This window comes from Panthera leo, chromosome D4 (genome assembly GCF_018350215.1).
Source record: "Panthera leo isolate Ple1 chromosome D4, P.leo_Ple1_pat1.1, whole genome shotgun sequence".
In the NCBI taxonomy this organism is placed as follows: Eukaryota; Metazoa; Chordata; class Mammalia; order Carnivora; family Felidae; genus Panthera; species Panthera leo.
In genome coordinates this window covers 91547735-91568662 of record NC_056691.1, presented here as the reverse complement: position 1 = coordinate 91568662, position 20928 = coordinate 91547735, and the positions used below count along the sequence as shown (strand labels likewise).

The following is a 20928-nucleotide window of genomic DNA, read 5'->3' as shown; positions in this document are numbered from 1 at the left end:
CTCAGCTTGGCTCTCTCCAGAGCCCCTCTGCATTCCCCTCACCCGGGAACCATGATCCCAGGGGCGTCCCCGCCCCGAGAAAACTCAAAGGGCCAGGGAGGTGCCGGACTTGGCACGGAGTGAGCGTGCTGTCCTCACAAGTCAGAGTGACCAGAGGGTGACAGAAGGGAAGCCCCTGTCCGCACTGCAGAGCCACCCAGTCGGCATCAGTGCTGACCTCCGCCCCGGCTCACGCCGTTCTCAAGGCCTCCCCACGACTCCTCCCTCAGCCCAGAAGGCTGCCGGCCACCGCCACCAGGCGGCCCAGGGCCCACCTTCTTGACGTCCTTGTTGTTCATGGGGTCGTCGGTCATCTTGTGGAAGAGCAGCTCGATGACCTCCTTCAGCTCATAGCTGTAGCCCCTCCTCTTGCAGACGATGACCACCTTGTCAAACAGGAACAAGTACCTGGCCCAGCAGTGCAGCCAGGGGGCCCATCAGTGCGGCCAGCGCCCCGTGCTCCGAGGCCCCCGACAGCCAGCGTGCGGCCGGGGTGGGCAGCAGGAGGGCTGATCCCTCACCGACCCGGAGCCCCACCCCTACGCCTGGCTCACCTGCCATCTCTGACCGCCCCCTGCCCCCCGCTCCCCCACTGGCAGGTCTCAGCTTCTCCATACAACTCCCCCAGGAAGCCCTCCTTGGCTACCTGCCCCCATGGCCCAAGGGTCATACGGGTCCTGAGGCCCCCACGCTCCATCCTCCACCAGACCGGAAGCCTTGTGGGGGCAGGATCCCTATCTACCGTGACCCCAGCCACAGCCCCAGGCCTCGCACAGAGTAGGTGGTGTGGAGGGCTCTGAACAAGCAGGGGCCGTGCGAAGCTAAGCCCTCCCCTGCAGTCACGCAGCAGGGAGCTCGCGCGCCAGGGCCTCTGGCTGCCCCCTAGCCTAGCCCAGCCCAGTGCCGGCCGCGGGCAGGGCGGCCACTGGCTGGTGTGGTGTGGACGGTCTCACGAGAAGGAAGGAAGCGACTGAGGCAGGACACAGGGCTGACCGGGCACGCGCTCCTTCCCCGGGAAAAGCCGCTTCCAGCCCGCTGGGGAGCGGGTGCCCGACCACCCCGGGCTGCCACCCTGCCTGCTCACCTATCTTGCTTCGTGTGGTTGACTATGGACCGGACCTTCAGTTCCCCGTCAATCTTCGGCCTCCCGAACTCCTCCAGTTTCACCTGCTGGAAAGAGAGGGCGAGGCTGTGAGCCCCAGCGCCGGAGCGGGGCGGGCGCCCAGGCGGGCCTGCCTCCCACGGACACGGGAGGCAGAACCGAGGGATGGGAGCCTGTGCCTCCCGGCTGGTGCGCAGGGCAGGGTGGGAGGGGATGGCGGGGGAGGACCGGGCCCTCCCCTGGCCCCGTGGAGCACTCCCTTCAGCACGGCGGGAACAAGGAGCCATTGACGGCGTGGGTCAGGGCAACGGGAACAGGCTGCTGTTGTGTGCGGCCCAGAGCAGGGCCCTGGGAGGGAGGGCCGGGGACACCGAGCTGAAGAGAACAAACGGCGCCTATCAGACGGGGGCCAGCGCCGCGTCCGCCACAGGAAGAGGCCTCGAGTGGAAGCCCTCTCCGCTCTGCCGAGATCTCATTTCGCTGGGCTTGTATCTCCACCCCGCTTTGATTCAGGGAGGGCGCGTCGTGACGCGTTCCCTGCGTGGCTCACAGAGGAAGGGTCTACCCACGCCGGAGAGGGGAGGAGGGAAGCGCTCCGGCCCGTTGGCGGGGCCGTGGCCCTGGCGCTACGACGGCCGGTTCTCTGTGAGATTCCTGAATTCTGCACGAGCTGCCGGGCCGAGGCGGAGAGCCCGGAGGGGGCGGGGGGGAGGGAGCACCCACGCGGCTGCCAGCCCCGGCCCGCGTCCCACCTCTGATGTGCCGAAGCCGACGGACCACATCCACCTGCCGGTGACGGGGTCCGCGGGAGAACCGCAGGGCCGGGCACGCGCCCGGCCCAGGGGATGCTCCAAGCTGCTCAGCACCTATGTTTCATTTTTGTTATTTAAGGAACACGATCAATCACATGTAAAACCTCTTTAAAAAACACCCCAAAACATCGGTGATCAGGTGATCCCAGGGGAGGACCCCGCTGGGCACTTAGCACCACTGCCAATGGGCTGGGGCATATCTACCCTTCACCTCCTCGGCCCTCGGCATTTTTCTCTTTCTGAAAAGACAGAAAGGTGGGGTTGCTCCATAACGCTGTTTGGCAACATCTGTTCTCAGCTGACCACACATCAGGAACGTGTCCCATGCCACACATGTGTACAGGTGGCCTGGTGGGTGACGGACGGGCCAAAGGCATCCAGGGGCTGCTCTTGCAAAAGTTTCTGTGTTGATTTGCCCCTGACGGACTCACCCGGACTGTGCCCAGTTCAGGAACCCGACAGTGAAAGTGGTTCTCGGCCAGAGTAACTCTGTACTCGGGGGACATCTGGCCACGTCTGGGCCCCCCAAGGGAGGGGTGCTACTGACACCCAGAGTGCCCAGACAAGGGGTGCTGCTCGAAATCCTACAACGCACGGAACAGACCCCAAAACAAAGAATGTTTCCAAATGTCAACAGTTGTCGGGGTGCAGAGAGCCTGGTTTAAACATTCAGCAGATCTCGGGGCACCTGGGTGGCTCAGTCGGTTAAGCGAGTGTCCGAGTTTGGCTCAGGTCACGATCTCCTGGTTTGTGAGTTCGAGCCCCGCGTTGGGCTCTAGGCTGGACCCCAGAGAGTCCTTGGTCCAGGCCGGGGGTGGGGTGGGTGGGAGGGGTCAATACCATTCCTCCCCAGACCCTGCCCCTCAGCGAGCGGGCCACCTTCGTGCCCCACAGAGCGTGTGGGGTGGGTGAAGTGTGCACGGACAGAGTGTGTTCACCCACCTGCATACTGAACATCAAGATCGTGAAAGTAATTTCTAAAATGCGTGTATACGGTCGTAATTAATCTCCACGCTTTGGAGAATCAGCTACACTTACCAAGTTTTCTATACAACTCTGAAATTCACTGATTTTCTTCAGGGTCTCCTTGTCCCGCTTAACTTCGTTTATGTACATCGCCAAGTCCTGAAAACAACGAGGCGGGGGAGGGGTTGGCGGGCTGCCAGCCACCGCAGCTGGAGGCCTTCGAGACCCCACGGGGGTGACACACGAGTAAACTAAGGCAGGAGAGGTAAAACTGACCCCAAACGGCACGTGTCCCTGGGCCAAGAACCCCAAGTCCCTGCCTCTTAGGACAGTGTCTCTCTGCCCTGTCACTCGACCCCCTTCTAGCTCGGACAAAAGGAAAACAGTCAGTGACCTAGACTTGACCAGCCCGCTTCTCAGCTCTTGGGAAGTGGCAAGGCCCCGAGAGGCCCCGAGCTCCCGCACAGCCTCACAGAACTGGGTGACCCCGAGGTCTAGCTCCGGCCGTCCATGTGCTGCTGTCCTCCCAATGGCCACCAGGGGGCGGTGCCCGCTGCAATCCAGGCAGCCGGCCCTGACTGGGGGCCAGAGACCCAAGCCCAGCAGGGGGACGGGCCGCCTTGGGTGGAATCCCTGAGCCAGGCCGAGGTGGGGAGCCGGATCCAGCCTCCAGCACCTCCTGCCTGCTCCTAGAAGGACCCCACTGGCGGGGCAGAATCTGAGACCCCGAGGCAGAAACGTTACAGGATAGGCCTGGCTCATCAGCGACACCCCCCAGCACAGACCACCCAAGGGCCAGGGGACGGGGTAGAAGCCACAGATGGAGACAGAAGGCAAAAGGAAGCCCAAAGCCCAGAGGAGACAGAGGTCAGGTGTGCACCCTGGGAGGTGCTGGGGGTACTGTCCCCCGACCCTGGCCAGCCGCAGTGCCGAGGGGACCCATCCCGTGCTGGGTATTGTGCCCGGCCTGGGGACCCAGGTGAGCGTGATCAGGGGGCAACGGGCACAAAAGGGGTGACAGCCGTCCCCAGGGGTCAGAACCGTGTGCGGGGGGGGGGGGGGGCAATCATCCCGGGAAATGTCACCTTGCAAAGACTAAAGATGTACAGGCCATAGCCAGGTGACAAGGAGAAGATCCAGCCTGAGCCAACAGAGATAGAAAATGATGGGAAACGTCATTTTGGCCTGGGAGTGGCCACACTCACCTGGAATTTCAGGCATTAGTGGCAAACACAGCCGCAAAGCTAGGCGTGCGTGTCTGTGGAGGCCCGTGTGCCCGGACGTGGAGCCTGAGCCCGACTCGGTGGGCACTGGGAGCCATAGAAGGCTTTTGAGCAAGGGGGTGGCATGAGCTGAGCTCTCCTTCCAGGGTGGCTGGGTGGAATGGGCGTTTCAGAAGCAAAAGCCACAGGACTGGGCAGTGGGCAGCCCAGGCCAGATGGCCCAGAGCGAGTCTAGAGCCTGGGAACTGGCAACAGCTCTGATGGACGGTCGGGAAGCAGGAGGAAGGCAGGCCCAGGGAAGGCACCGCGGGCCGGACAAGGTTAGGGATCTGGACGCTTGGGGCAAGTGCCTGAGGCTCCCTCTACCCACCCTCCCTGCCCATGGGTGCGTCCCACCCACCGCCCTGCCCCCGCTGTGCCTCTTGTCTTTCCAGGAAAAGCTACATCTCTGGTCCCAGAACAAGGCTTGTGAGTGAGCCCGACTCCAGTCAAAGGACACAGACCGGGTACCTGCAGCCCCGGGTTGGCCGGGCCCCTCCCTGCCTCAGTTTACCCACCCACCTGCATGGCTTCTAGTGCTTCTTTGAGCTGCTGCCTCTCGGGCCGATCCGCGGAGTGGCTCAGGAGTTCCTGGATGTGTGGGAGAGGAGTCACGGGTCACCGCTCGGGGGTGCCGGCCTCCGCCCCTGCTCCCACCGGGCACAGGGTGTGGGCACAGAGCAAGACCCTCGGGGCAGACTCCCTGCGCCACCCCCCCCTGGCCCCAGGCTCTGCTCTGGCTCGGCTGCCCAGCCCGGCAGACAGACAGCAAGGCCCCTCCCAGTTGACACACTGCCTCAGGGTGAGGGGTCCCCAAATCTTGTGCAGAATGGCAGGGACTTTAAGGCCGCAGGGTAACTGGCTGATTCACTGAAGAGCCTCACACGGCACAGAAACCAGTCTCTCTGGCGAGTCTGTGCACAAGGGCTTCCTATTTCCACTGCTCTCCTGCCTACCAGGAAGCTCAGAGTCTGGGTCAAGGCATCAAGGACAGGCCATCTCCTAGTCCTGGTCCGAGGACATTCTTTGGTTTCGGTTTCCCGGTTCTCTTACTGATTCCAATCCCAGTTTCCCTTCGCACGTTTACTGTGATGAACGTTCCTAATACAGCCGCACGGCTCGTCTGGACAGATTTGCCTGCTGGCTTCTCCATGACGCTGGCCCACCCGGGCCCCATTTACGCCCCTGCCGGCCACCGGGCCCCAATCCCGCTCCCCGGGGGCGGCCGCGGAGCTCGCACACCGTCTCACCTTCAGGAGCAGGTGATACTTGAGCACCCTCTGCATGGGGACCACGAGCAGGTCCTGAAGCTTAAACTTCCCGTCCTGGACCTTCAGAGTGCATTCCTGGGCAGCGGGGGGAGCAGCGAGGGGATGACCGACATCCTGGCCCGGACCGCGATCCCAACGCTCCCACCCCCAGCCGCGGTGGGGGGCAGACTAAGCCCTGAACTGGGGCCAAGTGTCTGGTCCTGGCCTGGCCGGGGTCCCCAGCCCGGCAGCGTCTCCCAAAGCCCCTTCCCAAGTCAAGTGTGTGCAGAAGAGGGGTGGGGCTCACAGCAGGCAGGCGGGGGGCCCAGCCCTCTCTGCAGCCTCAGGAATCTGCAGTGGCCACGCCAGGGCTCTGGGATTCTGAGCGACCCCAGCGCTGACCAGGTCTGCCAGAGACCCCCAGGGAAGCCAGCTCACACCATCGCGGGGCCACCCTCAGGAACCAGGGCCTCCCCACCGGTTTCCCGGACACACAGGGGCACCACGCGTCTCCAAGGGACGTCCTTCCCAGTGTCGCTACAGCAAAGGGACCCTGAGCCAGGATTCACTCTGGAAAGGGTTTGACTGGCCAAATACACCACGGGACCCCCAGCCTCGGGGAGCAGCTCAGGTGCCCCTGACAAGGGGGAGGGGGAGGGGGCCTGGAGAGGGGCTCACGTGGGAAAGTGGACAACTGCCAGAGACTGGCCCTGAGCCTGGGCGGGGAGTGGGGGCAGGTGACGAGACAGGGGGTCTCCTTGGCTTCCAGCAAACGTCTGTCACCCGGGGTCCCCGAGGGGTCTGCCTAGGCCAGCACAGGGGCTCAGTCACAGCCCCTCGCCGAGCCGGATCGGGCCCCAGGGGGTCTGCCTCTGCTGCACCTCCCCCTGCCCTCCCCACCCCAGCAGAATGCCGAGGAAAAACAACCACCATCCCGCCAGTGCCCTCACGTCCACCTTCCCGCAAAACGGGCAAGCGAGGGGCCGGTGAGCTGCAGCCTTGGAGACGCAGGGACAGCGGGGGGGCCAACCGCCAAGCCCCCATTACCTCGACCTTCTGTCGGAAGTCCTCCCGGCTGGCGAGGAGCTGGTTCAGCGTGTTCTGGGCGTGCTCCATGTGGCTGCAATATTCCCCGTAGATCAGGAGCCTGGGCAGTGAACACACACACGTGCACAGTCAGTGACACGCTACGGCTCCGGGGCCTGGGTTTAGATCCCCGTGGAAGGCACAGCAGGGGATCGGCAGACCCGTCCCCCCCCCCCCCCCCACGAGGCAGCTCCTCACTCGGTAACCTGCTTCGTGGTTCCGTTCTTCCCATGTGGCTGCCTCCCCCCCTCCCGAAATGCTGCCAGGCCAGGGGGCTGCCAAGACGCTGGGGACAGGGGGCTTCCCCACGCTCTCCGGACCCAAGGAAGCCCCCTTCTGTGGTTCTCACTGCCACCCCAATCCTGCCCCCGGAAAGGCCAAAGTCAGACAGGAGAGAAGCCCCCTGCCTCCCCCCCACCCAGGGCTGGGGGACCCCAGGAAGGCTCAGACTCCTCCTGCCTGTAGGTCTGAGCACGGAGGTCCATCCTGGCTCTGCACCTGCCCGGGGTGGTGGCCCCTGAGGTCAACCCTTGTTGCTTCCATGTGACGCCGACGCTCTCCGCCGGGGTCCTAGGCACCCCCTTTCTCAGGGCAGAGTGGCGTCAGCCCCAAACGCCCTGCTCCACACCTGGAAAATGGGCATGGCCGCCGGGCCTCGGGATGCTGGGAGGAGCCTCGGGCCCTCTCTCCTCCCCCCGAACACCCTCCAACACCACGACCGCCCCCCCCCCCCCCCTTCACAGACCGGAGCCCCCCGCACTCTCTGGGCCTTGGGCTACCGGCCTGAAACTTCATCTCTGAAAGCCTTGTCACCCGACTATGGGCTCGGCCCCGGCAGGACCACACAGGTGACGACGCTGGTTGTGACAAGCAATGACAGCCACTCCTGCCCGGTGCTACACGCACAACATCGGGACCCCTTCACCCACTTGTACAGGGAGGAGCAGTGAGCCCCACTCCTCAGGCAGGGAAACCGAGGCCTCAGTGAACGCGCTACAAGGTCACCAGCTGATAAGGGGTGACGGCCCCGCCCTCCAGTGACGCCCTGCCAGGTGCCAGAGATTCTGTGTCACAGCAAACGGCTGGAGGCCCCTCCTGGCCGGGCTCTGGAAGCTGGGGGCAGTCTCTGGGACACGTCAAGACACGCTGGGACACACGGGCCTGTCCACCGTGGACACTGCTCCACCGCGGGGCCCCTGGCCGGGCGCTCAGGGCCGGCAGCTGGGCCCGTTGCCGGCTGGTACTTGAGAAGAAGCATCCTGGTCTGGGGGGCTCCCCAGGCTCCCGCTGTGGGGCCGGAGGGGCCTGGGGACAGACAACCCCCACGTTCCTCCCAGCTCCGGAAGGGCAAAGCTGCATGCCCAGAGCACGTTTCCAACCCAGCGAACCGTGATCCCGGAGCGGCCCCGAGGTGGGCAGCGTCTCCCAGCCCCCGACAGGCGTCTGGGCTGTGCCGTGCCGGCCCGTGCTCGCAGGCTCCAGGGCGCAGACGCTCGGCCAAGCTGCAGCCACATTCTCAAGCCACCCTGAGAACTTTGGCCGGTGCCAGCCTGCAGGGAAGCTTCCGGCATCGACAGACTGAGATTCCGCGACTCTAGTGCGAGACCGATCCAGTCCTGGACCTCACGCGGGAGCTCACCTTCCCGGCCACTGTAAAGGAGAACGCCCCACGGCCGGGACCTGTGTCCGCAGCCCCACAGAGCACCCGGCCCTGGCTGTGCCCTGGGACATGCTGACCGGACATCGCTTGGCATGAGAACCTGAGCCCTGGTTTCCACTTAAATGAGCCGGTTATTGAATTGAGAATTCTAGTACAAAAGTTGATTAAAACGCATCATTTCTGGAAGCGGGGGGGTGGGGGGGTGGCTAGAGACTCCAAGGTTTCTGCCAGATTGTTTTAAATGAGCAGACCTGGCAACGGCCCAGCTGCCCCCGTGGAGGGAAGTCTGTGTGGGCAGTGAAGCCGCCTCTCCTAAGCACCGGGTGCTCACAGCTCTGGGCGGGCCAAGCCAGCCCTATGGGTTCCCCTCCTTAACTTCAGAACCCCCCGGGCTCATCCCGGCCCAAGGTCGTGGACAGAGCGGGTCCCAACCCTGCTTTCACGGCACGCCTCCCATCCCCAGACCACACACTGCACTTCCTCCGGCCTCCTCCAGCCAGTGAACTTCTACTCATCCCTCAAACCCCCGCCCCATCATTTCCAGCTCTGCGACCTCTCCCCTCCCAACCCTGCCCCCGGGTCCAGGGAGGTGAGACAGAAAAGTAAGGGGACAGGTGGGGAGCCTCTGGGTAGAGGCCTGTCCAAAGCCGAGTGAGAATCTACCCTCTGCACCGGCTCTGAGCTCCAGAGATGGGTCTCATTTGTCCCCACACCGCAGCATTGAGCCCGGGGGCCTGGCCCGCCCAGAGGCCTTACGCCTGGCTGCGAGGGGCCTGACCATCGGCAGTGCAGCAGCTGCAGCCGATTCCGGGGGGGCAGGGGAGCCACTGCAGGGAAGAGAGCAAAGCTTTAAGGACCTAAAGAGGCCGGGCCACGGGAGGCACTGACACCCGAGCTCAGCCTGTCCTCGTGAAACACCACTTGTAAGACAGCGGCCCTGAGGCTCTGAGAGGCGACGTGACTTCTCAAGGGGCCCAGCAAGACCCCAAAGTGCATCCATGAGGCCCCCATCCCGGAGTCCCAGGCTACCCCGGGGCTGTACCCTCGTTCACCTCCGCCGACCCGGTGGGCGGCCTGGGATGGGAAGGGAGCTGCAGGAGGGCCCGGCTGACCGACCAGAGATGGCCTGTCGGGCTGAAGAGTGACCCCGAAATGCAGGCGCCCTGGAGCCTCCGAAAGCGAGCGTATTTGGAAACCGGGTCTTTGCAGTTACGGCAAGGACGCAGAAGATAGCATCACCGAAGAGTGTCCTTGTCAGAGAGAAGAGAAGAGGCCTCATAGGCCAGAAGCCGCATGAGGACAGAGCAGAGACCGGAGGGGCAGGCCCCAAGCCAAGGGACACCCAGGGCCGCCAGCAGCTGGAAGGGGGGGAAGGCCCCGCCTCCCTCCCCCCCCCCCCCCCCCCCCCGAGCCTCCGGAGGGAGCGCCGCCCGCCCACATCTGGATTTGGGCCCCGTGAAACTGCGAGAATCCATTTCCGCCCCACACGCACTCAGATCTCTGGCCTGCGTCTATGCCCTGCCCCGTCCTGGGCGGCGTGGGCCGCGGACCTCACGCTCAGCCTACAGAAGGAAGTCACTTAAGGAAGTGAAAGCTGACAGGCCTTCCTTTTTACCACGAGCATCTCTCTGCTGCTGAGAAAAACCATCCGACGCTCGGAAGTCACGCAACACGCACACGGGGGTTTCGTTCACGGTTCAGGGGCTCCGTGGGGCCCCTGGAAACAGCAGCCGGCCTCGGCCACCGGGGCCCCGGGCCAGGCGGCGCCCCGTGGCCTGGTGGGAGACTGCCGGGGTGCAGACACTCGCCGCCCTGTCGGAGAGGACACCCCAACGGTGTGCGACTGGCGTCGCTGCCTCGGCGCTGCCCTCTTTCCCCGCTGACTCGGCGCACGGGCGCCTCACACGCCGGTCGGTAGGTATCTGACACGAGCTGGGGTCTCTCTGTTCGAGGGCTACGTCACGTAACTTCCTGAACGTGCAACTCGGACCCCGCTACGGAGGGGGAGTAGATGCATCTATCAGGGGGACCCTCACCTGCCCCCCGGGTGACCGCGTCACTCCGTCCCTTGTCACAGAACCCCAGGGACGCAGTGCCCAGGGACAAGGCCAGAGCAGGTCCCGGACACAGGTGGCACTCCCGGGCATACGCCGGAGACACAGGCACGAGTCGGGACCACGGCCAGGTGGTGGCCAATGCTCTCCCGCCCTCAACCTCCCCGCCTGGGAAAGGAGGATCAGGAGGCGGGCAAAGGCCTCTAGGGGTCGGAGGGTCCCAGGCAGCCCTGCCGCGGGGGCTCGAGGAGCTCGGCCCTGGGCGGGCTCCCCCCCTGCAAGCGCTGACAGACCGACAGGAGCCACCCAGCCTCCCGAGACCCAGACCTGCGGCGGGAACCACAACCAGAGAGCGGCGCGACCCGGCCCAACACCCTGAGCAGCCAGAAACCGCAGAGTGCAAAGCACCCGGCGCCCGCCTCCGGCCCAGCCTTTCTCTCGAAGCGCCCACGGGTCTGGGCGGGTGGAGACGCCGTCAGTCGTACTCTGACGGCTGCTCCTTCGAAAAGCACTTGTGCAAAAAGCTCCAGAGAGTTCCTCCTAAGAGCCAGACCCTCGCCTTCTCTCCGGGACACGAACTCGCTGTGGCTGGTTCCCTTTGTAGTCCTGCCCCACTGACCTGGCTTGGCCACCCCCAGCCACAGATAAACCACGTGGCTCTCTGTTCCATCCACATCTGCAAAATGCAAACCCTTCCCAAGGCCCAGGTCCCACTGTGTGAGACTTGTCCCCTCAGGTCCACAAGGCAAGGCTAAGAGGAACATCTGCTTTGTCTGAGGACTAAGGCTGTATGAACAGAAGTATTCACTCCAAAAAGAGGGAGGGGATTGTCCTCTGCCACTTTGGACGCTAGTCCCTCCTTTATCCGTGATGAGCTGCCAGGATCTTGCCACTAAAATTCCTCAGGGGCTTCTTCCTGCCCTTGTAAAAAATAAAAAAATAAATAAAATCTAAATCCCTATCTTGATCTTCTAGGCTCTTGCAGAAGCCACAAGTCACTCCTTGGACAGTCTCTGCTTTGTTCACTTCAGTCCTGCTCCTCCGGCCTCTGCCAGTTCCCAAACAGTCCCGCTCCTGCCTCTCCCGGGGCCTTCCCTGTCCCTTTGCCCCCACCCTGCCCCCACCTCAGGGGTGGTGGGCTCTCGCCAGGTCCTCAGCGCCCCCTCGTCTGCTACGAGCCCCTACTGCCCCCACCCTCTCCCTTTCCCCGTGCTCTCAAGTCCTTTGCCTGTGAACTTGCTTCCTGACCTCCCCGCCCAGTGAGAGCAGAGCCTGTCCCATCTGGTACACAGCAGGCACTCTATAAATGCTCGCCGAATCGCACGTCAGGACCTCAGGTGTTGACTCAGAGACGAGGAGGCGAAGGGGCAGAAAAGATCGACGCCGGGACAGATCACGAGGGCTGGAAAACGAGCTCTGATGAGACGCAGCCAGCCCCCTCCCCAAACTACCCAGACTCCAGGGCCTGGCCTCCAAAGCCTTGCTGGGCGGTGACAGAGAGCCCATCTGCCGAGCTCCCGGTGCCGGAACACGATCCAGTCCCTGCAGCCGCTCTGGCCGTAGAAACAACGGTCATCCCGGCAGAAACGAGGCCCGAGAGCCCTGTGAGGCCCAAAGCTGAGCACAGAGGACGGCAGCCTTGTAAAGGGCAAACACCGTGGGGCAGGCTCTTGGGCCGGAGGGGGTTCCTGGGGAAGGGCGGTCTGTCTCTTGGCTCCACAGGTCTCAGAGGCCTGGTCCAGCAGGTCCGTGGCCTCCCCCCCCACCCGTGAGGATGAGGGTCGGGTCTGAGTTGGCTTCCCTGGCACACAGGCTTGTAGCCAGGTGAGAAGAAAGCATTGCTGGGGGCAGGGGGCGGGTAAGGGAGCCGCCTGTCCCCCACCCCGGGGCCTGCCAGCATGCCCATGTCTGCCAGTGCCTGGAAAAAGCACATCCGCCCTCTGGCCACATCTGCCGCCTGTCCTCAGGCACTGCCTGCTCCCTCGTGCCTGCCTGGGGCCTCACCCATGGCCCCTAGAAAGGGGGCTCAGGGACCCCTGCCCGTGCGGAGGGGAGAGAGCTCCCTGCCCGGAGCCACAGAGCACGCAGGGGAAGCCGCTTCAGGGGCTCGTAGAGGCCTCGGAATCCAGCCTTGGGATGGGCCGCCTGGCCAGGAGGACACGTGAGCTGAGCTGACCGTCACCTGGCAGGTGCTGCAGGGGACCTCCCTGCAGATAAGGACGAGGTGGACCCAGGGTGCCCACCAGCCGCCCTGGGGCCTCCCCCTCAGACCCTGCAGAGCGGACCCCAGAATTGGTGTTCTTAACAAGCTCCCAGGTGGCTCGGACGACAGGCAGGCAGAGGAGCCGTGAGCACAGAAGCTGGGGCGCCTTCTCCAGAGTCTGAGGGGCAGGAGCCAGGGCACCGCCTCCCGATGGGCCTCCCGAGACTTCAGAGACTGGAACACAGTCCTCTGGGGCTCCCGCAGCCCCGGGCATCCGGCTGAGTCCTTGCATCATCTCGTTTCGTGCCCGGCTTTAAAGATGCCGCTGCCCGGGCTCCAGGAAGAAAGGCGGCCTCTGAGACCTTCGCTGGGACGGCAGAGCCACAGAAGCTTCCAGAATCCCAGTCCTCCCCTGCCGGGCTCAAGCAGGACATTCGGGGCATGGAAGGCATCTCCACACTCTTCCATCCACTGGGTTTTACAGGCAGAGAAGCTTAACAAAACAGGTTCGTGGAGGCCTCCCGACAGCCACATAATTCTTCGAGAAGGTTCCTGCGCTGGTTTCTAACAAGTTGCCAGTCTCCTGCCCCGATGATACCGGTTCCGGACGAGGGGCCCGGACGGTGGGAGGAGCCACATTCTGCATGTTTCTGGCAGTGGGGAGGCTGGCACCGTCTGTGCGTCTAGACTCAGCCTGACCCCGCGGGCGCCAAGGGGAGGAGAGATGCTGCCTCGGAGGCTGACGGGCAGAATCTTTGCCCCCTCGGGCTTCACGGGCACTTGCCCCAACGCCGCGGACACACGATCGGAGGACCCAGGCCTGCGCGTGCCTGTCCGGGGCCCTGTCTCCCCACGCTGGGGGCTGCGGCTGGCGGAGGCCAGGATGGCCGGGTGCCCGTGCCCACAGCTGCTGCTGCCTCCCCGCCATCCCGCCCGCCTGTCCGCCGGGTCCTGGCCACCGGAGCCCTTCAATGGCCACAGACAAGCCGCGTCGGCGATACGGGCCTGGCCTCAGTTTACCCTCGGGGCACCACGTGGCACAGACACCATCAGCGTCCCTCAGGGACAGATTAGGAAGTCCCGGCCCCGTGACACACACCGTCGAGGAAGCGGGGAACCGGCCTCACCCCTGGGCACCCAGAGCCCGGAAGCCCCTTCCTCGGACCTGCGGGGGCCGGTTCGGGTCCTGTCGTTCAGCTGCCACCCGCCACCCGTGCAGCTCGAGGGGCAGAGTCTCTCAGGTGCCAGGTTCCCGGGGGACCTGGCAGGCAGCAGGTGCACCGTGATGGTGAGAATGGCCTCCAGCCACCAAGACCCCCAGGCACAGAGGCAGAGGGAGCTGGTGGAGTCCTCGGGAGGCCCTGCTGGGGGAGGTCGCCCCTCCAGGCTGTGACGGCGGGAAGGGTGGGCAGCTCTCTCTGTGTCCCAGTGAGGACAGGGGCTCACAGGGGCACAGCCACCTGCCTCGAGGGCCTCGCCGTGAGATTCCCACCTGAGTACCGGCACCTGTGACCGTCCCCAGGCCGGAACTGGAGGCCCCGGACGCTCCCGAGGCCCCGCGGACAGCGAGGGGCGGGCCTGTCACTCACCTCTCCTTGAAGTCCAGGAAGACCTTGGCCAGAGTGCTGCCCCCTGCCATCATGGACACGTCAATGGCCCGCAGGAAGCTGTGATGCACTTTGATTAGGTCCTGGGGAGAGAAAGCCGTCGGTGCGTGAACGGGCACACCAGGCCGCCCTCTAGAACGGTTCCCATCTGCCGTGGTGGAGAACTTAGAGAGGCCCGGGCGCTGGGCGTGCACCCCACGCAAACACTAGAAGGTGCTGTGGTGCCAGACGTGTGAAGGGACCTCTCAGCCGGCTCAGACACAGGGTGGCCCACCGGGGACAAGCCCTGGTGCCAGAGAGACAGCGATGGCCCCCCCGGGGGGCTGTTCCCACTCAGCATCCTTGTACCGTCTTGCTGTGTGCAGGGACAGAGGGGCTCTCTGCCCTGATCTTAGGTTCTGCGGGATGGAGTCCCTCCATGGGGACAGGTGTTCCCCCACGTTTCAGAGCAGCTGGGCGACCGGCAGGCAACAGCTCAGGGCTCCCCACAGCCCCCGATCTAAGTTCCCGGCACCCCGGGGCTCTTCACGGCCCCCGATCTAGCCTCCTGGCCCCCTGGGGCTCCCCATGGCCCCTGATACAAGTTCCTTGCACCCCGGGGTTCCCCATGGCCCCCGATCCAGGTTCCCAGCACCCCGAGGCTCTCCACAGCCCCCGATCCAGGCTCCTGGCCTCCCAGGGCTGCCACAGCCCCCAATCCAAGTTCCCAGCACCCCAGGGCTCCCCACAGCCCCCGATCTAGGCTCCTGGCCCCGTGGGGCTCCCCATGGTCCCTGATACAAGTTCCTTGCACCCCAGGGTTCCCCATGGCCCCCGATCCAGGTTCCCGGCACCCCGAGGCTCTCCACAGCCCCCGACCCAGGCTCCTGGCCTCCCAGGGCTGCCACAGCCCCCGATCTAAGTTCCCGGCACCCCGGGGCTCCTCACGGCCCCCGATCTAGCCTCCTGGCCCCCTGGGGCTCCCCACGGCCCCCGATCTAGGCTCCTGGCCCCCTGGGGCTCCCCATGGCCCCTGATACAAGTTCCTTGCACCCCGGGGTTCCCCATGGCCCCCGATCCAGGTTCCCAGCACCCCGAGGTTCTCCACAGCCCCCAATCCAGGCTCCTGGCCTCCCAGGGCTGCCACAGCCCCCGATCCAAGTTCCCAGCACTCCGGGGCTCCCCACGGCCCCCGATCTAGGCTCCTGGCCCCCTGGGGCTCCCTACGTCCCTTGATCCAGGCTTCTGCCCCCCCAGGGCTCCCCATGGTCCCCAATCCAGGCTCCCATTCTGTCCACGGCCATTTGTGCTGGCCACCACCCAAGGCAGGATAGACTCTGAGTAGGGGGCACAGGGAGCTAGAGCCTCCCGAGTCTGGAGTCTGGCTCAGCCTCAACCAGGAGACCAGCACCCACCTCTTGAGGTGATAAGGGGCTGAGGGAGCCAGGCAGGAGCCGCTGCACCAGCTGGGGGCATGCTGCACCCACTGGGCATTCCTGGATGAAACCCACCCACGTGTAGCTTCTGGGGCCTCATGCCAACCCTCCCCACCCTGCTGACAGAGAGGTTTCTGCTGAAACCTTGTCCTCTGGTCTCCGAGCACCAAAGTTCCCGGAGGGCAGGGCGGCTACTCCCCTCCTACGCATCTGTCCTAAAAACACCCATAGTTCTGACCAGCCATGCAGCTGGCAGGGACGCAGCTCTCCAGGACCCATGGGGACAGTCGGGCTGGAGCCTGCCTGACATCCGAGCCGGTTGGAGACCTGGGCCTGCACACGGTGAGCCGCAGGCCCGGACCCTTACCTCCAGGTTGATGAAGATGGCCGTCATGTCTGCCGGGCTCAGCACCGGCCTCAGCGGGGCCATGTAGTTCTGGAACAGAGAAGCCCATCACCGTCGGCTCGCCTGGAGGGGGCCAGCCCCCTTTGAGACCAGAGCCACCGACGGGAGGGGCTCAGACCACCTCGCCAAGGTCCAGGGTCCAGGGTCCAGGGGATGGGGGTTCTCCGCGGGGTGGTTATGCAGGCCTGGCGCAGTGTTGCTGGAGAATGTGTGCATCCTAGGGCGGGTGTGCTCCATTGTGCAGGGTGGTGGCAGGACGGGAATGTGCAGGGGCGGGCGGGATTGGCCTAAGCACCCACGCCCCACCACACGGGCAAAGCTCCGAGGCGTCCAGCAGATTGGACTTGAACCCTGCTGCAACCCAGGGTGGGAGATGCTACCGCTGTTTGAGACATTTCCGGGAACGGAGGCCAGAGAGGTGAGGGCACATCACTCGTGGGTACACCTCTGGACAGTGACAGGGCCACACTTCCCACCTGAGCCTAGGTACGGCCCTAAACCTGCCATCAAAAGAGATACTCCCTGACCCGGAAGCCCCGCCGGGGCAGGGAGTGGTTCTCCAGAGTCCTCCGGGCCTGGCCTCCGAGGAGATGCGCACGGGGGAGACCGTCAGGTGGTGTCCCAGAGGCCCTGTGGCGCAGGACCTGCCACCTTTCTCCCCATGGGGTCCTGGCCCCTTGGGCTCCTCCTCGGCCGCCGTGCAGAGCAGGCGAGAACCATCCAAGTGCACAAGCCTCTTCCCTGTGCCGAGGACGGGCTAGCACTCGGTTTTCTCGCGTGGGACGTGGGGGTAGCAACAATGACCTCGATGGCTAGGGGAAGATTAAAATGTGACTGTCCCCCCAAGTGCTCAGTACACCGCGTGCCCTGGTCAAGCACACTCCCTGCTTAACCCGCTACGTGCATCAGGCCTGGGACCAGCAGCACCTGCCCTCGAAGGCTGGCCACGTCCCAGGGTGGAGACAGACGGCCGCAGCTTAGGACTTGGGCTGTGCGGAGGGACTGCAGAGGTCTGCAGGGCCCCGGAGCGAGCTGGCCTGGGAGCTGGGACTGGCGGGGGGAGTAGACTGCCCGGGGAGGGGCCGATGGAGAGTGGGGGCCAGGGCGTGCAGCAGGGATGGGGCTGGTGTGTTTGCGGCAAGGCCGGTGGCCAGTGGGGTGGGAGGGCGGGCACACAGGCCTGGCTGAGGCTGGAGGCGGGGGCCTGGGGCCAAGGGGCATCACAGGACTCCCGGCTGGAGGCCCCGCCATCATGGCCACACTTGCCCTACGCTGCAAGCAAAGAGCCACAGAGGACCCTTAAACAATGTTGGATGTTCACCCAGTAAGCACCAGCAGCTGGCAACAAGGACCTTCAAGCGACAGGGAAATGTCACTGAGCCAGCGTGCACGGGAGGCCAGAGCAGGGCGGGGGGAAGGAGGAGGCCCATCCGTGGTCCTCTGGGAGCTCAGGGGGCCAGCCGGGGAGAGACGACTGACCAGCCATTCAGGGGAGCACAGGGTGCACCATGGGGGCTCTGCAGGCTCCCATCAGTGGGCCTGACCATGCCCCAGGGGCAGGACACGCACAGCCATCTATGAGGTGGCCTTGCTGTGATCCCAGCTCACAGAGTGGGATCTCACAGAGAATGTCTTGGGTGAGAAGGAATACAGAAAGCACTTAACCTAGCGCTGAGTCTGCATGAAAGAGTACACAGAAGGAGGTTAGCCCAGTGCAATCGGGAACAGAAGCTGTAACGATACCCAGTTTAGGCCAGGAAGAGCAGCAGAGACCAGTTCGGGGTGGTCCAGGGCCGAGGGGTGGGAGGTGGGATCAGGGACAAGGGTGACAGCCGACGAGGACACTGGCCTGTGTGGGGAGCAGAGCCCAAGGGGTGCCTGACAGCAAAGCCGAGAGGGCCACGAAGCCTCTGAACCTGTCACTGCTGCCCTGTGTCCCTGCCTGGGGACAGCACCGCCCCAGGGGACCGGCGGTCCCAGGACGGCACCAAGGCCCATACCCACCTTCTCAATGTCCTCCAGGGTCCGGTAGTACTTGGCCTCGGTCTCCTGAATCTCCAGCAGGCAGCAGTTTCTCTTGTCGTCCTCGGACATGCCCATCTTCTAAAGGAAGGACACAAGACGTGAGCCGGGTTCCCGCCGGGCCCACTGCCTGCAGACCGCCGAGGCCTGGCCGCCAAGTGGGAAACGGAGGGGCCGGACAGGAGACAGAAGGGGGCCCGAGCCCTTCCCCTCCTGTTTGCAGATGGGGAAACTGAGGCACAGGGAAGGGATGGGCATGTGCCTGGGGGCTGGCGACAGCTCGGGGAAGGCACAGGGCCTTGTAGAGTCTGGGCTCCCGCTGCCCTCTGTGAATCCTAGCAGACCAAGCACGCTCCAGCCCCCCCAGCATATACAGCGGGAGTGGCATGGCTTAAAGCACCCACTCTGTGCACAGGGAAAGGCTCTGACCAGCTCCGAGGACCCATGCCCACCAGCTGAGCGACCTGCGAGGGCCTCTGACAAAGATGCCAATGCCCTGCAGGCCTGGGCCTTCCCAGTGTCCCCTGGGCTCCACTCGGGGTAGTGAGGGAACAGCTCATTGCAGGGGTCACTGGGACACGTTTCGGGGCAGAGCCTGCTCCCCAGCTCCTATGGGGGGGGATGTGGCCAGAGGCGGGATTGACCAGGAGACCGTGTGGCCACAGGGGGTAGAGCCCGCAGGCAGGGAAACTGTTCAGAGGCAGCCGTGGATTTCCAGACACCCCCCCCTTACGTTCTTTTAGGCTGAGAGGGCCAGATCTGTCCCTAAGTGAGGCTCTGGGGAAACGGTGCTGGGCCACGTGACATGCCATTTGGACTCATATCTGCCCTTACGCCATCGTCCTTCATCACCCAGGGGCTTCTTCCCGAGCCCACTGTCCCACCGGCCGGGGTGCTACACTGCTAATGTAGGGGCTTCAGGGGGATGTTGGGGGCCCACGATCCCCTAAAACTAGGTGCAAAAGTGTAGTGCCTGATAGCATCTCCCTGGGGACAGGGAGGCTTTTCCCAAGAGGTCTGAGACCTTCCCCGAAAGGTGGGGGAAGACGGTGCTGGCAGAACTTACCCCGGGTCCCCCTCCACCTGCCACTTACCTGCATGTATCTGATCTGAACGCATGGAGGAAACAAACCACAGACAGAACCAGTTAGCAGTGCTCGTTATCCGGGCCCTACTCGGGAGGTGGGGGCAAGCCAAGAGCCCCAGGGACACATCACAACCGCCCGCCCGCTCCAGCAGGAGCCTGGCCGGGTGGCGAGGGACAGCGCGGGGACCCAGCACGTCGCCAGGGTCTCCCTCACGTGTGGGGAGCGACACCTGCCATCCCTTGGCTTTATCTTCCTTTGGAAAGGTCTCCGTCTACCTTCCACTTAGACTGTTCGGACAGCTCCAGACATGACCGGGGAGGAAATAAAGCCAGCTGTTTTATCTCAGAGGACGGGCAGGAGGCCCGCCCTGCCAGATCGACAGGACAGCTCGAGGGCAGCAGCACGGAGCGCTGTTCGGACACTAAACGGAGTAGGGCAGGTGGGACGCCAGCTTGTCCCCTCACAGCCCCCCCGCGGGTCCTGCAAACAGCCAGGGTCCGGCCAAGTGTGCTTCAGGACCAGGGACAGCAGCAGGCTCTGGGGACTGCCCGCTCGGGGGCCTCTCAGGGGCGTCTCCGGCCCGAAGGCAGGGGATCCTCCAGCCAAGGGCAAGGGCCATTGCATTCACTGCTCCCGCGTTACCCACAGGACGCTGGACTTCTAAGGGCTTGGGAGTGAGCTGGCCCCAGACCCAGAATGCCGGCTCGGCTTCTAGGCAAGGCAGAGGACGTCCGTCAGCGGGGCAACGGCTTGGCCTTCCAGCCCCGTGACTGACCTCCCGGGAAGGCTCAGGGGCAGAGCCGCCCCACTGCAAGGCTGTAGGGGGGGGGGGGAGGGCAGAATTGGCCCTGGGCAGACCCGGGGTCACAGAGAGAGACCCCTGGTAAAGACGGGGACCCTTCAGACCCTCCAGGGACAGAATGAGAAACCCTTTCTGAAGAGCAGAGTTTGGGGGCTGTGAGGGCCGCAGCCACGCTTCTCTGCCTCTCCTGGCGTGAGGCCGGGGGAGGGCAGGCGCCCCCAGTGTGGGAAAGGCCTCTCTGAAAGGCCTTGGAGGGGAGCCGTCGCCCCCGCTTCGTGCCCCCGCCCCCCACCAACTGGTCACTCCCACACTGGAGGAAAACGCTGAAATCTGCCTTTTGAGAAATTCCTCCCACTTCTTTAGTGAAAGCATCAAAAAGCCTCCACAGTCGGCAACTGGCACCTCGACCAGCCCCCGGGAGTGCGGGGACGCAGGGGGTTGCGGCTGTCCCCTCCAGGGCCCCCCCACCCCATCCCTGCGGGACCCCACCCTCCACACAGCAGCTGCTGGCAATAAATCTGCCCTGCAGCACACTGGTGTCCGAGAAAGTGCTCGCCAGCGCCGGTCGGAAATAAATATCCTCCCACATAAAAGACGCACAGCTGGCTAATTGAGCCAGTGGCGGTCTCCTCGCTCTCCGCACAAAGGCGTAAAATGAGGCGCGCTGTGCACGTCTGAGCATCCAGTCGCCATGCTCAGACTCCCCAGGCAGGAAGGACTTGGAATCCTGCACATCTCTGGGAGAACTCCGCGACAGCGCCTCCGGGGGGTGGTGGGGGGGGCTCAGTGGCAGTGGGGGTCACACCCCGGTCTCCTAGAACGTTCCGGAGGCAGGACTGGGCCCAAGGAAGGGGAGGAACCCCGCGGGGGCCGAGAGGTCTCTGGGGCTCCCGCAGTGCCCCCGCCCGACCCCGGTAGCTGGGAGCGCTGAGAGAGGGGGCTGGGTTGCGGGCGACGGACGGCTTACCATGGGCTGCTGTACCTCCACCTTGATGATGTCCTCGTAGATGTCGTCGCCCTCATCTTCGCACGGGACACAGTCATAGATGTCTTCCCCCAGGTCATGCTCGCTGCGCGGGAGAGAAGCGGGTCAGGCGGGTGGAAGGCAGGTTCCGGGGACGCGGTGCAGGGGGCCTCCCTGGGGTTTCTCGGAG

At 64.5% G+C, this 20928-nt stretch overlaps 1 protein-coding gene across 6 annotated transcripts in view; it reads right to left on the bottom strand.

The window, feature by feature from the left end:
• Positions 1-20928, bottom strand: part of VAV2 (vav guanine nucleotide exchange factor 2) — a 166067-nt gene that overhangs the window by 22259 nt on the left and 122880 nt on the right. For 5 of the 6 annotated variants that reach the window (XR_006195681.1, XM_042911967.1, XM_042911969.1 and 2 more), the window contains 10 exons: positions 20742-20844; positions 17867-17965; positions 15824-15892; positions 14024-14124; positions 6479-6578; positions 5432-5527; positions 4704-4772; positions 2992-3078; positions 1124-1209; positions 315-447 (listed from right to left, as the gene is read on the bottom strand). Coding sequence is in view for 5 of the 6 variants with exons in the window: in XM_042911967.1 (XP_042767901.1) it covers positions 315-447; positions 1124-1209; positions 2992-3078; positions 4704-4772; positions 5432-5527; positions 6479-6578; positions 14024-14124; positions 15824-15892; positions 17867-17965; positions 20742-20844 (943 nt within the window). In the remaining variant the exon portion in view is untranslated. The remainder of the gene's footprint in view (positions 1-314; positions 448-1123; positions 1210-2991; positions 3079-4703; positions 4773-5431; positions 5528-6478; positions 6579-14023; positions 14125-15823; positions 15893-17866; positions 17966-20741; positions 20845-20928) is intronic. The other variant, XM_042911968.1, reaches the window with a different exon arrangement.